Raw genomic sequence first — 15,123 nt, 5'->3', positions numbered from 1 at the left:
AAGCAGTAGGTCTCCTCTATTGGTATACTTAAAACAAACAAGCAAAATATTAAAACCCCCAAAGAAAAATATATATTCATTAGGGGCTATTGCAACATAGCATATGCAGGTCTTACTAAATTCAATATCAAGCTTTTACAGACCTTACAGAATACATCTATTTATTTATTTATTCAATTTTCTAGACCGTTCTCCCAGGAGAGCTCAGAACGGTTTACATGAGTTTATTCTGGTACTCAACAATTTTCCCTGTCTGTCCCAGTGGGCTCACAATCTATCTAATGTACCTGGGGCAATGGGGGGATTAAGTGACTTGCCCAGGGTCACATGGAGCAGTATGGGTTTGAACCCACAACTCCAGGGTGCTGAGGCTGTAGCTTTAACCACTGCGCCACACATCTATAAAGTTATTAGGGCATAAAGGTAAATATGATCATGTTACCCTTCTATACAAACAATATCACTGGCTTCCAATTGTTTACAGAATTCAATTTAAAATACTAGTATTCACTCATAAATCATTTTCACTCCATGATTCCTGATTATCAAAGCGCTCTGACAATTCCCTATTCTACAGCACGTACATTAAGATCGATGCAAGATAATAGGCTGGTTCTTCCAACAGTATACAAAATGAAATGGGAATCAACTCGTACTAAAGCCTTTTTATACTTAGTGCCTAATTTTTGCAATGGTGTCCCAAGACATATTAGGTCTGAGATGAATATTAAAGCTTTCAAAATGCTTCTGATGACTCATTTTTTTCATCTAGCGTTTTGGGTAGATTCTCTATCAGTAGATCATATTTATTGAGGATTCAGCAGACATTCCTGTACATATTACATTTTCGCTCAACAAATTGTATTTCTATACTATTGCCTCCTGAGGTCTCTGATCTCTGTATTTCCTCTGAATATCTACTTATGGTATTTCGCTGAATGTCCAGCACTCTTGATTGTAAACCACCTAGAAGTCGCAAGATTGTGGCGGTATAGAAGAATAAAGTTATTATTATTATTATTATTCCTTAAAGAGCACAATGTAGCTTAATTTTGAGATGAACTGTGATTTGTTTGTGCTCTGAGTGCTTTCCTATCTTCAAATGGTGTTCCTTTTTTATTTTATTTTAATTTATTTTATTTCAACACATACAATTTGTGTTAATGTAAACCACTGAGACCTATGTTAAAGATTTGGTGATATATCAAATTTTAATAAACATAAACATGTCCCTAAAACTGAAGTTATTTTTTTATTAAAAGAAGTCCATATTCAAAAAGGTTGTCTGGTTAACTTTGGATGTTAGCTGGACAAATCTTCATGGTCACAATAGACCAAGCATGTCAAATATGGGGCCTGCGGGGAAATTATATCACTGTCCCCTTACCATCCAACTAGATATTGCATAATATCTAATGCACTCTCTAAATTTAACATCTGGTTAATTACATAATGAAAATTTGGCTCGTAAGTAATCATAACAGGGAGAATCAAGAGATATTTTAGTGCAGGCCATCAATGAATGCTTGTCTGCCATGAGTTTGACAATAGACCCTATTCCACCTCCACTGACCTTTGTGTAAGAAAAAAGTACCCAGATTAAAAAAAGTACCCAGATTAAAAAAATAACCAAAAAACAACCATACACAAAACAAAAAAAAAGATACTAAGGCCAAGATTCTCTATAGGCTGCCAATCACGTCAATCACATGATGGCACCCTATAGAGATTTGCGCCTCTGAAAAAGATGCTGGAAATGTAGGCCAGGATTTTCCAGGCCTATATTTACGTTGTTTAAACAAATACCTTCTATAATCACAGCTCAACTTGCAATAATATTATATTTAATTAAATATTGTGAAAACCTCAGACCCAAAACCCGTGACTGGTGATAACACCAAACTGGGGTTCATTGGGGGACCATCATCGTTTTTCACTGTCCCCTTACCATCCAACTAGATATTGCATGAAAATCCAGATTGAAAAAACTTATCTGTAGATCGGATGGTATGATCCCAATAATGATCCTCAGCGGTGAATAAATTATCTCGTGCTTATAGTGTGCTAAAAACAATCACTGTTACTCCTCCATAATATATCCTTGTCCCCCCGACTCGAGTTTCGAGGAATGTCTTCTTCAGGGAAGGACTCTATTAGAACAAACATACAGTGAAGTAAATCAGTGTGGAATTATTAAATGTACTAAATCTTAAAACCAGTATAAACGGGAACCTCAAACTTTATTAATCTTACAAAACGTAAGATTTACTTCACTGTATGTTTGTTCTAATAGAGTCCTTCCCTGAAGAAGACATTCCTCGAAACTTGAGTCGGGGGGACAAGGATATATTATGGAGGAGTAACAGTGATTGTTTTTAGCACACTATAAGCACGAGATAATTTATTCACCGCTGAGGATCATTATTGGGATCATACCATCCGATCTACAGATAAGTTTTTTCAATCTGGATTTTCATGCAATATCTAGTTGGATGGTAAGGGGATAGTGAAAAACGATGATGGTCCCCCAATGAACCCCAGTTTGGTGTTATCACCAGTCACGGGTTTTGGGTCTGAGGTTTTCACAATATTTAATTAAATATAATATTATTGCAAGTTGAGCTGTGATTATAGAAGGTATTTGTTTAAACACAGTATCACAGTGTAGTAATTAATATATCTCTCCATATAAAAGTGACTATATTTACGTTGCCCATCTTTCTGTGTATCATACCGACATAGGCGCTTTATGGTACTTAATGCCACTTCTGGTATTAGCCACAATTATGTCATTACACACCTTTTATTTAGGCACCTATAGGTGCTTTAATATTGCAGGGTTTCCCCTAAAAGCATTACTACATCACAGTATAACTTTGACTAGTCTGTGCTAAAGATTCAGTCCAGTGAACTTTATCTGGATAGAGTTGATAGTGGTAGGTAGTTAGTAAATCATAAGAAATCATGAACAAACAACACTTTACCTCATTTATGAGGGAGTCCAGTTCTTCTTTATTCAGCATTGGATCCCCACTTGCAGAATCTTCAATCACCTGAAAGTATTTCTTCTGATTTATCTCCTATCTTTTCATTTGTAACTCAAGGTGAATTACAATATAAAACTTTTATCAACAATATAAACATAGCAGAAAACATAAAATGAAATTGACATTTAACAATAACAATTCTGTTACATAAACACAGGAGTCTGTACGGTAAGTGATGATTCCGTGCTCCTGAACCGCTTGCAGAAGGGTATCAATCACATCTTTCAACTCCTACTCCTTCACCAGTGGAGTATAGTGCCCTCTTCAGTTTTTCCTGCTGCAAGGTGTGAGAAGATGTGTTTTGATCTGCTCTGTTTGGTTTTTATTATTTTCAAGTATTTTTCTTCAGTTTCATGAGGTTTCAGTACCCAGAGGACACCATTTTTGGGGCTGATCTGCCTGGGAGAGAACACAGATTCCACAAGGGCAAGTTGCAGCTTGCAGGGAAATCACTAGATGTACCTGTTGAGCCAGCCTGCTTTGTGCTTCTGTGAGGCTCAGGGTCTGTTTCCCTGTGAGCCAGCTCGCCTTCTGATTTATCAGAGGCTTGATTGCAAGATGTAGGGCCCCTTTGGGTTTCAGGGAGCCGGCTGCATTTTATGCTTCCCCCATTGCGCTGTGAGGATCTATGGGAGTGTAGATCTCAGTCATCGTTTATCTAACTGGCAGCCTGAAGAGCTCCAGTTATGGACTGTTTCCTGTAAGGATTTGAAGCAGAAAGTTCTCCCTTTTCACTCAAGCTGCAATAAAGGAGACACAGGTAGGCATCAGCAAAGCACAGTGAGTACAGCCCCATACCATTCTGGAAGCCCATACTAGATATATTCCATGTATTAAGGAAGAAGGAAGACCAAACGGCAGCCAGCATGGTTAATAAGTGAGGTGAAGGAGGCTGTTAGAGCTAAGAGAAAATTCTTCAGAAAATGGAAGGATCCAACTGAAAATAGTGGAAAACAGCATAAGGAATAGCAATTCAAATGTACAGCACTGATAAGGAAGGCAAAGAGCGATCTTGAAAAGAAGATTGTGTTGGAGGCAAAAACACATAGTGAAAACTTTTATGGGTATATGAGGAGGTGCTGAAAATCTCTCAGTCCAACCAACCAATTTCCTAAATTCTGAGTGTTATTTTGCCACTGCAGCTGAAAAGTGTTATCTTATTTCATTAAGTGCCAATTTACATTGTTTCAGATCATTGACCGAAACATATCCACGTCATTCTCTTCTTGGCTGAGCTAATAACTTTTCAGCACCCTCTCGTATTAGAAGCAAGAAGCCAGGAAAAAAATAATTTGGGCCAAAGGGTAAAAGGGGCACTCAGGGAAGATAAGACCATAGCAGAGAGATTACATTTCCTGGGCTGATCCATGCAAGGAAGAAGTAGGTGAATCCCCTGCAGGGCCTGCTATCGTGCCTGCCGGCGGGTGTGATTTCTCACAGTCTCTATTCTTTTGCAGGGTTTTGGAACTCATTGGGGTCACTGTTCTGTTTTAAATTTGTTTATTGAAAATTTTTCAGAAAACAATACAAAGTCTCAGAGGTATAACAAATTCTAAATCAAAAAATCCACATGAAACATATCCTCTCAACCCCCCTCCCCCAAACTCCTAAGAACAAAAAATAAAATGTTGTACTGTAACTCTTCAGTACAATGCACAAGAACACAGCCATTAAAACCAAACCCCCCTTCCCACCCCCACCCCAGGGTCAAAAATATACCTAATAGCAGTACAAAAAGTTTACAAGTAACAAATATATAGCTAACCATAGGTCATGAGGGACTTTCACACCATCTAATATAGGGATCCCACATCTAAAAAAGGGAGTAAGATGAGTCTGAATCAAAGCAGTCAATTTAGACATACGGGAAAATAAAGTCTACTTTTCGCAATAGGTGAGTCCGACCTGGGGGAAAAGACTGTTTCCAATGAGCTGACAATAAAAGTCTTATATAACAATGGCAAATACTTAGCAGTTATACCAACTTAATCAAATCTTGTAAATATAGCAAAAAATACTAGGTTGGAGTATCAAATTTTTTTCCTCCTATAGGACACCTCAGCCCCACCACTCCACCGCTATAGCTTTCTCAACAAACAAAGCGGGAGATTTATGTGGTGCCTCATCATTGGCAGTCCATCTTAAAGTGCTGCATGATAATCCTTTCATTCATAATATATACTATAAATAATTCAAATTTAGAAATGTAGAAAAGTTTAAATAGCTTGTATACTTAGCTTAAACACAGCCGAACCTGGGAGTCTGACCCGACATGTTTCGCACATATAGTGCTGTCTCAAGGGTCTCCCGAGGTCGCTGTAGTCACCCGACTTGTGAGTTAGACTCCCAGGTTCGGCTGTGTTTAAGCTAAGTATACAAGCTATTTAAACTTTTCTACATTTCTAAATTTGAATTATTTATAGTATATATTATGAATGAAAGGATTATCACGCAGCACTTTAAGATGGACTGCCAATGATGAGGCACCACATAAATCTCCCGCTTTGTTTGTTGAGAAAGCTATAGCGGTGGAGTGGTGGGGCTGAGGTGTCCTATAGGAGGAAAAAAATTTGACAATAAAAGTCTAGCAGCAGTAAAGATAAAACAAGCTAATTTATGGGCTTTAGCAGTCAATGGAACCAAGGGGATTTGTAAGCGAGCACTACCCATATGTCGAGTAAGATTGGTGTGTAAGATATCCGACAATAATTCAAAAAACATATCCCAACAGGGGACAACCCGCGGGCAGTCCCACCAAATGTGAAGAAAGGTACCTGGCTGACCACAATTTCTCCAGCATAAATTTGATACTTGAGGGTACATTTTATGGAGACGCAGGGATGTAAGGTACCACTGGTAGAGCATCTTATATTCATTTTCCACCAAAGAGCTAGCTATAGAAACACGAAGTAAGCGAAGAAACACCCGCTCCCAGTTAATAGTTGGTGGAACTGGTCGCAAAAGTCCCTCCCAAATAGAGATATATTTAATTGGGGAAGCCTGTTGTTGAATAAGGGCCTTATAAAATCTAGAAATGCACCCCCTACCATATCTTCCCATAAGCGCCCACTCCAGTGGGGTCTCCTCTAAACAAAGATCACTGAGAGACAAAGATCACTGAGAGCCTTGCGACCAATAAAGTCCACCACCTGATGATATCGAAAGTAATCGTTCATCGTCAAAGCATAAGCTTCCCTCAAATCAGTAAATGGGATCAATTTACCATCTTCCACAAAATCCTCCAAGTCCATAAGACCCTGTTGGGCCCAAACACAAAAGCGAAGATCAACTTTTCCCGGTACAAAGCCTGACGCCACCCACAATGGGGTACTATGAAAATAAAGTCTAGAATGGAAAAGACGGGTCCGCGTCCGGGCCCACACCACAAACTTATAATGCAGAAATAGATTAGCCCCTTTAAGTAGCTGTTGAGTCTCCCCCACCGGTAACCAAGGGAGCACCCGACATAGCTCCTCAGAACCCAAAATTCTTTCCAAGCTAACCCAACTCTTCGATCTATCTTTACACCAAGCTAAAAACGACTTTACTTGAGCTGCCACATAATAGCGCCTCAAACAAGGTACCGCCATACCCCCCTGGGTTCAAAATTGATGCAACATACTCCTCGGTACCCGCGGGGGTCGACTTTTCCAAATATATTGAAAAATTCTTCTAGCCACCCCACGAAAGAAAGTAGCTGACAATGGAATGGGCAAAGCTTGAAAAAGATAAAGCAATTTTGGTAAAACTAACATTTTCACACTCTGAATATGGCCATACCAAGATAGGGAAGTATTCTCCCATCTATCCAAATCAGCCCAAAGGGATTGCAAAAGCGGCGGAAAATTAACATCAAATAAAGATCGAAGCTGCGCTGGTATATTAACTCCCAATAACAGAGAAATTTAGATGCCCATTTAAAAGGATATTTAGCCTTCAACAAAGCACAATCTCTGGGGTTCACTGATAAATTTAGAATCTCCGACTTATCCATATTAGTACGAAAACCTGATACTGCACCATACCGAGTCAGTTCATCTATTATCCCCGAGAGAGAAATGCGTGGGTGGGTTAATGTAAAAATAACATCGTCAGCAAACATCAGCAACTTAGTGGAAAGCCCACCACACACCACACCATGAATTTTCTGCTGGGCTCGAACATGAGAAGCCAAAGGCTCTATAGCCAATGCAAAAAGTAAAGGCGAAAGCGCACAGCCTTGTCTGGTCCCACATGCTAACATAAAAGTATCAGTATAACTCCCATTAATACGAAGAGCTGCTAAAGGCTTTGTATATAAAATTTGAAGCCAAGTAAAAAATTGCCCCCCAACACCCATAGTTGATAAAGTGCTCAACAAAAATGGCCAAGACACCTGATCAAAAGCCTTTTCCTGATCGACACTCAACAGCAAAGCTGGCAAGTTCTCTCGGTGTACTAACCAAATCAAATGAAGCAATCTACGGATATTATCAAAAGTTTGTCTCCCTTCAATGAAACCTCCATACCCTGATCCAGGTTATTAAAAGCCCATGTAAGGGGACCCACTAATAAATCCCAAAAACATTTATAGAAGCGATTCGTAAAGCCATCCAACCCAGGTACCTTCCCATAAGCTAAGGTAGAGATCGCCCACAGAGTTTCCTCTTCTAATATAGGAACGGACAAATCATCAGCTTCCTCAGGCGTCAGTTCTGGGAGCCGCGCCTGAGCCAAATAGGAATCGATTTGAGCTTGAGATACTGTATGCTCTGGGGTATAGAGAATTTGATAAAAAGAAAGCACAAGCTATAGATTCTGGAGTATAGCAGGCAGAACCATCCACGGCACGCACCATAGTAATCACATTTCTCAATTTCTTGGCCTTCAACTTGTAAGCCAGCAGACGGCCCGCCCAATTACCTTGCTCAAAATGTTTCTGCTGAACAGATTGTAATTGTTCCAACAGCTCATCTAACTGCATCACCTGGAGGTCTCTACACACTTTGTCCAGACGAGTCAATAGAGTGGTAGAAGAAGGAACCCGCTTATGCACTTGCTCTAAATAAAGCAATTGTTGACATAAGGACTCCTGTTTTTGCCCACGTTCCCGCCGTCTATGCACCCCAATAGATATAATATGGCCACGTAAGACAGCCTTCATGCCTTCCCAAAAAAAATCAAAGGAGAAATCTCATCACTGGTATTAAACTGAATATAGTCCCTAAGGCACTGTTCAATCCACGACACTATTATTGGATCCGCCAGCAAACCATCGCAAAGTCTCCAAAACCGCCTGCCAAAAGGAGCCATATGAGGGTGCAAAACAAAATGCACCGAGGCATGATCAGACCACACCCACCGAGCTATAGAAACATCAGATATCCGGGAAAGTAAAGCCTTATCAACCCCCCAAAAGTCAATACGAGAATACGAATTATGCACTTCAGAAAAATAAGTATAGTCTTTGGTGGTTGGATGAAGATGTCTCCAAGGATCAATCAAAGCCCAGGTCGTGAAGAAAGAGTGCAATTGCTTTCTATCAGATTTTCCATAATGAATCGACTGGGTCGAATTATCCAACCCAGTATCATAGGTCAAATTAAAATCCCCCCCTATGATCAAAGGGCCCTCTGTCACCCCACGCAATACGAGATCCAGAGACTCCAAAAAAGCTTTTTGCTCAGAATTGGGAGCATAAAGATTGCAAAAAATATAGATCACCTGCTGAAGCTCCACTTTCAAAATGATATAATGACCCTCCGGATCACGTACCACGGGTCAAGATGCTTGGCATACAAAATCCCAACACCATGTTTTTTAGACCCATCCTCATTCGAAGCAAGGTAAATATGAGGATAGCGAGGGTGTTTCAAAAGCGACTCATATTGTGGCTTAAGATGGGTCTCCTGGAAGAAACCCACCCCAGCCTTCAACCGGTCAGCCTCTTTAAAAAGCAATTGCCTCTTTCGAGGTACATTCAAACCTCTTACATTTAAAGTAAAGAAACAAATACCATTAGGTGCCATTCAAAACTCTTCATGCACACACGCAGCCATACTCCCAGCAAACAATCCATCACAACCCAGCACAGCAAACCCCGCACAGATCCACATCAAAGAAAGACCCTTTCCCAACCCCTCCCCCCAACCCCCTGCTCCCCCCAGCCCCTAACAAACCAGAGGCCCTCAATAATTTGGGCTAGAAGATAAAGTGACAACCCAGCAAACCTCAAATCATGCTAGCCATACAATAGGTGAAGAGAGAAGTTGCCATACACTCAGATAAGGAATAGCACAACGATATGCCGGTAAGCAAACAAAAGGAACAAGCCAAACTAAACAGAGAACTCCAAGTCTTTCAGCCGGTTAACGAACGAGCACAAAATCTCAGGTATGTGCGCGAGCTGAACCCTGCTCCAGGCCAGACCGCCACTGCAGCCTCTTGCTATTAGTAGGAATCCGCTTCCAGCACTGCGATTGAGCTCCAGTTCCAGATGATGTAGCCGGTTCCTCCTGAGGTGAAAAAAGCTGAGCCTCTCACAATATCGCAACGGCTTCCTCCACTAATGTAACTTTATGTTGCTGAGAGACTACCTGGAAGGAGAATCCAAAAGGAAAAAGCCACCTATAGCTAATGGCATGCGTTTGTAAACAGCGAGTGACCTCCCGAAAATCCCAGCGTTTCCTAAGAGTAATCGCCGATAAGTCCACAAAGAGCTCCACTTTGGAATTGTCCCAGGTGATGTGCCCCAATTTTCGAGCTGCTTGAAGAACTTGGGCTTTAACCAGGTAGCGGGAAAAACAAGCCACCACATCCCGAGGTCGATCACTCACATGAGGGCCCAAGGCTCGATGAACCCGCTCAAAATCCAGCACCGGTATAGGAGCCCCAAGGGTCAACCGTTTGAAGAAAGTGTGCACAAATATCAGTAAAATGAGCCTGTTTCAGGTACTCCTCGAGCCCGCACATTATTCCGTCGACTGCAGTTTTCTCCATCCTCCAAGCGAAGCTGGAAATCCTCCTATCTACATTCAAGGTGGGCACATCGCGTTTGAAGGGACAAAAAGATCTGAATCAGGATCAATCACACATTCCTCGAATTCATGTAAATGAGCCCCCATATCCTGCACCGATTGCCTGATCTTAGTCACCTCCGATTGTAGGGAGCTCTGTATCGAGAGCATAGTAGATTTCAAATCAGCCATCCAGGAGCGCATTTCCCCACATGTAGCCGGGCAAGTGTCAGATGCTGTAGTAGCAGGCTCCGTGCTCAAAATAAGATCACCCAGATCACGCTGCTGCTTGCCTACCACACAGGCCTCAGAATTGTCCGGCGGCTGATAGGCATAATTTTTTAAATTGGCTCACCCCTTCTTGGTCGCCATCGATACCCCGAAGGTTGTCCACTCGATAGAACTGGAGCAAAGAAAATTACTTCTCTCTCGCCGCAAAAAAAAAGCTTTAAGTATAGCACGATTTGGAGGAGCAACGAAATCAAGCTACCATCACTCCCGGTGATGTCACTTCCTTCGGTGGGGGGGGGGGGGTCACTGTTCTAAGTAAGTATTTGTCCATATAAAAATTGATCCAAATTCAAGGTGAGTGGGCTCCAAAAAGAGTTTAATTAGAGCGAAGGAGGCCCGGGGAACAGGATCTCTGCACGAACACGTCTGTCCCAGCTCACCATATCACTTGTCTCCCAGTATGGAGAAGAGATGACTCATGGGAGATACGATATAGGTCTATACCAGTGATTCCCAACCCTGTCCTGGAGGAACACCAGGCCAATCAGGTTTTCAGGCTAGCCCTAATGAATATGCATGAGAGAGATTTGCATATGATGGAAGTGATAGGCATGCAAATTTGCTTCATGCATATTCATTAGGGCTAGCCTGAAAACCCAATTGGCCTGGTGTTCCTCCAGGACATGGTTGGGAACCACTGGTCTATACAACAGAATGGAATGGAACAGGTAGATGTGAATCATTTGCTTACTCTTTTAAAAAAATACTAGGACTACTATTAAACAGTAGATTTAAAACAAACAGGAGAAAATATTTTTTCACTCAATGTGTATAAGATTAATTGCCAGAAAATGTGATGAAAGTTGTTAGCTTAGCAAGGTTTAAAAAAGGTTTGGCCAACTTCCTAAAAGAAAAGTCCATAAGCCATTTTTAAGAATCCACCTGCTTAGGATAAGCAGCATAAAGGCCTCCTTTGTATCAAGCCATGGTACAGCAGTTTAGCACTGGCCTGTGAGGTAAATGCTATGACACTCATAGGAATTTAATAAGCATTGTAGCATTGATAAAAGGAGGCCCAAATCTGTTTTACTCTTTGGGATCTTGCCAAATACTTGTGACCATGGTTCACCACTGTTGGAAACAGGATACCGGACTTGATGGACCTTTGGTCTGTCCCAGTATTGCAATCTTTTTATGTTATATTCTTTGAGAGCTGTTTATAGAACAGCACTATTTTTTTCTGTGCACTTTTTAGGTGCCTATTATAGAATTTAGTCCTAGATGTGTATTTTTAGTGGTGCATGCTGTTACGTGTTTCTAAAGCCCCATAACAATTCAGCATATTTACCCTCTCTTATCTTAAGCCTGATAGTGCAAGCCGTCACAATAAATACTCTGACACCCATAGGAATTGAATAGGCGTTGGAGCACTTGCCGCGTGGCAATCGCTCCTGCAGCTTAGTAAAGGGAGGCCTTAATTACCGTATGTTGCAAAAAATAAGGTTGTATTTTATTAACACAGTACTATATTATTGCTTCTCCTTTCATCCACTAATGCGACTATAGCACTAACCTTTACTGCTCCCAGCACAGGGTTGTCCGCAAGCAGTCCACTCTCTAGAGATGAACTCCCAGGGTTGCTGCAGCACGATTTACACTTTAGGGTCCTGGTTATTGGAGTAAAGCAATAGAGAACTTTATTATTTATTATTTTATATGTAAATATGTGTGGGATAGACTCAGAGAATATCTAAATAGAAAGAGGATGGAAGGCCAACCTAACTGTTGAGTTGTTATCTTGGGAAAGAGTAGTGGGAACTGAGGCTGATGCCAGACAGTTATGGCCTGTTTCCGCAAATGGAAAAAAACCCCAAACAAACCAGGTGAAGCTTCAGTAACTCTAGAGTTGTAGATCACTTTATTGTCACATGATTCGAGTGAGGGTACATTGCAGCTCAAGGGGGGGGGGGAAGACGACTGATACATTGAATACTGTCATCATTGAGACACACATGGGGGAAGCCACTGCTTGCCCTGGATCGGTAGCATGGAATATTGCTACTCCTTGGGTTTTTGCCAGGTGCTAGTGGCCTGGATTGGCAACCGTGAGAACGGGCTACTGGGCTTGATGGACCATTGGTCTGACACAGTAAGGCTATTCTTATCAATACTTGGGGTGATATATGGTTGTAGCCAAGACTTCATCAAATTTGCATTTAAGCATGAGTGGCAGGCACACCTTGTTGTGCAGGTCTTTATCTACTGTCATTTATTTATTTATTTATTTTTATTGAAATTTTCACATTTGTTACAAGTAACATATAGTGGGTAATAGGCAAACACCAAGAAAAGGCAAAGAAATGAAAATACAATTTCCCTACAAGCCCACATCATGAGGAACAGAGTAGGATTTTAATGAACATATTTATTTTAAGCAGGCAAAATATATTATACCCTAATAAACCTATAACAGAAAAATGATTTATTTCAAAGCATTCTCAGTTTTATTTAGAAGAAAAGTTTCTAAGTGAACTGGGCCCACAAATACATAAGAATCAGTTCCCCATGTAACCAGACATTTACAAGGAAATTTTAAGAAAAAACCTTAGGCCTAAGCAGGAGAAAAGCCTTAGGTCAAATTTGAGTTTGTCTGGATACATCTGGGAAAGACTGAAATTGTTTGACCATAAAATAGCAGTCTTTCTATGAAAATAAGACTTCATAATTGTCATTTTTTTTCTCCACGGAAGACATAGAAACCAATAATGTTGATCTCTTAGTTATAGAATCCTGAGATGTTTCTAGACATTTTGTAAGATTAAGGCTATCTGGAGAGCTTATATTATCTATCCCATCTTCTTGGACAACCTCTCTAGTTCCATGTGGTATATAATAAGCATTAACAATATCCTTAACATCTAGAACGAACTGTATATAAGAACATAAGAATTGCCGCTGCTGGGTCAGACCAGTGGTCCATCTTGCCCAGCAGTCCATTCACCCGGTGGCCCTTAGGTCAAAGACCAGTACCTTGAGTCTAGCCTTACCTGCGTACGTTCTAGTTCAGCAGGAACTTGTCTAACTTTGTCTTGAATCCCTGGAGGGTGTTTCCCCTATAACAGCCTCCAGAAGAGCGTTCCACTTTTCTACCACTTTCTGGGTGAAAAAGAACTTCCTATCCCCTTTTAACTTTAGAGAGTGCCCTCTTGTTCTCTCTACCTTGGAGAGGGTGAACAACCTGTCTTTATCTATTAAGTCTATTCCCTTTATTATCTTGAATGTTTCGATCATGTCCCCTCTCAGTCTCCTCTTTTCAAAGGAGAAGAGGCCCAGTTTCTCCAATCTCTCACTGTACGGCAACTCCTCCAGCCCTTTAACCATTTTAGTAACACATCCTTTATATATATTTTAAAAAATTCCCTAGGAGAGAGAAAATGATTCACATGAAAATTTAACAATCTCAGATTGATTACCCTAGAAGTATTCTCAAGGGCCTCCAGTTGTAAATGAATCATCAAATTATCCTTCATGTAAGATGCCTGTACTGATTGACAAGATTTGAGATTCAATTTTCCCAAGATTCTTCTCTACCTTGGTTATCCTTGTGTCTTGTTCATTGAATTTAACTGAACCTTCCTTTTGTAATGTCTTATCTAACTTACCCCTCTTTTACAAAGCCGTTTTAGTCAAGTCTCTCATGAACAGGTTGTGGGGGTGGGGTAAGTCCCCATGATGATTGGGAAGTTTTGGGGGGAGGCAACGACCCAACTATTAATGGTAAAGTAGTAGAAGTTAAATGTTTATTGGTCCTTTAACCAACATCAGGGCTATCTTCCCTTTCAATCCTCCCTTTCTCTTCCTTATTTGTGCTGAAAGGAGCAGAGTTCCATGCTCCCATGGGGCTCAAAAGGGGCGGATGCCCAGTTAACCCAGTCTCCAAAGATCCCTCTCTGACATTACCAGATAAGTAGGCATCCAGCCAGATGCCTGCAGCTACAAGAACTCCTCCCGAGCTCCCAATGTCTGAGGGAGTGGACACCCAGTTAACCCGGTCTCCAAAGATCCCTTTCTGATGTCGCCAGATGAGTAGGCATCCAGTCGGATGCTTCCAGCTGCAAGAACTCCTCCCGAGCTCTATCTACCATCATCTCCATCTACCATCACCTACCTCATGAGCTCCATTTACCATCATTTACTGTGAATCTTATGGGCGGGGCCTTAGGTACCTGGGTCAATTAGGCCCTAGGCGTCTCTCTGATGCATCCCACAATGAACTGGAAGGGTCGGGCCTGCCATTCAGATGAAGGTGGTACAGATGGACGGATGGAGGGAGGGAGGACCCATGCGGTTATCAAGAAAAGGTTAGAGGGGGCCCGGGAGGGGTTTGAGGGGTCCTTGGAGGTCCGGATGGGGTTAGAGGGGGTTATGGTGGGGGTGAGGGGTCCAGGTAGGGGTGGAGGGGGGTCTGGGGGGTAGTATGGATGGTCTGGCAAGGGGGTGGGGGTATCACAAAGATCACGCCACTTCGGGGAGGGGTGTCCAGCAGGAGAGACTGGGCATCCCTCCTGCCGGCAAAGTTGAGGCATGAGGCTAGTCTCTTTCAACTGAAAGGAAACTCCAGAGTAAGAGGGCATGAGATGAAATTAAGAGGTGATAGGATCAGGTGTAATCTATGGAAATACTTTTTTACAGAAAGGATGGTAGATACGTGGAATAGTCTCATGGTAGAGGTGGTGGAGACGAAGACTGTCTAAATTCAAAAAAGCATGGTATAGGCATGTGGGATCTCTTAGGGAGAGGAAGAGATAGTGGATGCTGTGGATGAGCAGACTGGAGGGACCATTTGGCCT

At 41.6% G+C, this 15,123-nt stretch overlaps 1 protein-coding gene across 1 annotated transcript in view; it reads right to left on the bottom strand.

Annotated features, from left to right (window-relative positions):
• The window catches only part of AIRE (autoimmune regulator), an 87,119-nt gene that overhangs the window by 12,939 nt on the left and 59,057 nt on the right, over positions 1 to 15,123 (bottom strand). The window contains exons 12-13 of the mRNA XM_033957765.1: positions 11,847 to 11,940; positions 2,985 to 3,053 (exon numbers count right to left, since the gene is read on the bottom strand). Coding sequence (XP_033813656.1) covers positions 2,985 to 3,053; positions 11,847 to 11,940 — 163 coding nt within the window. The remainder of the gene's footprint in view (positions 1 to 2,984; positions 3,054 to 11,846; positions 11,941 to 15,123) is intronic.

The sequence above is a fragment of the Geotrypetes seraphini genome, chromosome 9 (assembly GCF_902459505.1).
Source record: "Geotrypetes seraphini chromosome 9, aGeoSer1.1, whole genome shotgun sequence".
Taxonomy (NCBI): domain Eukaryota; kingdom Metazoa; phylum Chordata; class Amphibia; order Gymnophiona; family Dermophiidae; genus Geotrypetes; species Geotrypetes seraphini.
Note: the sequence above shows the minus strand (reverse complement) of the source record. Positions and strands in the feature narration are given on the sequence as shown.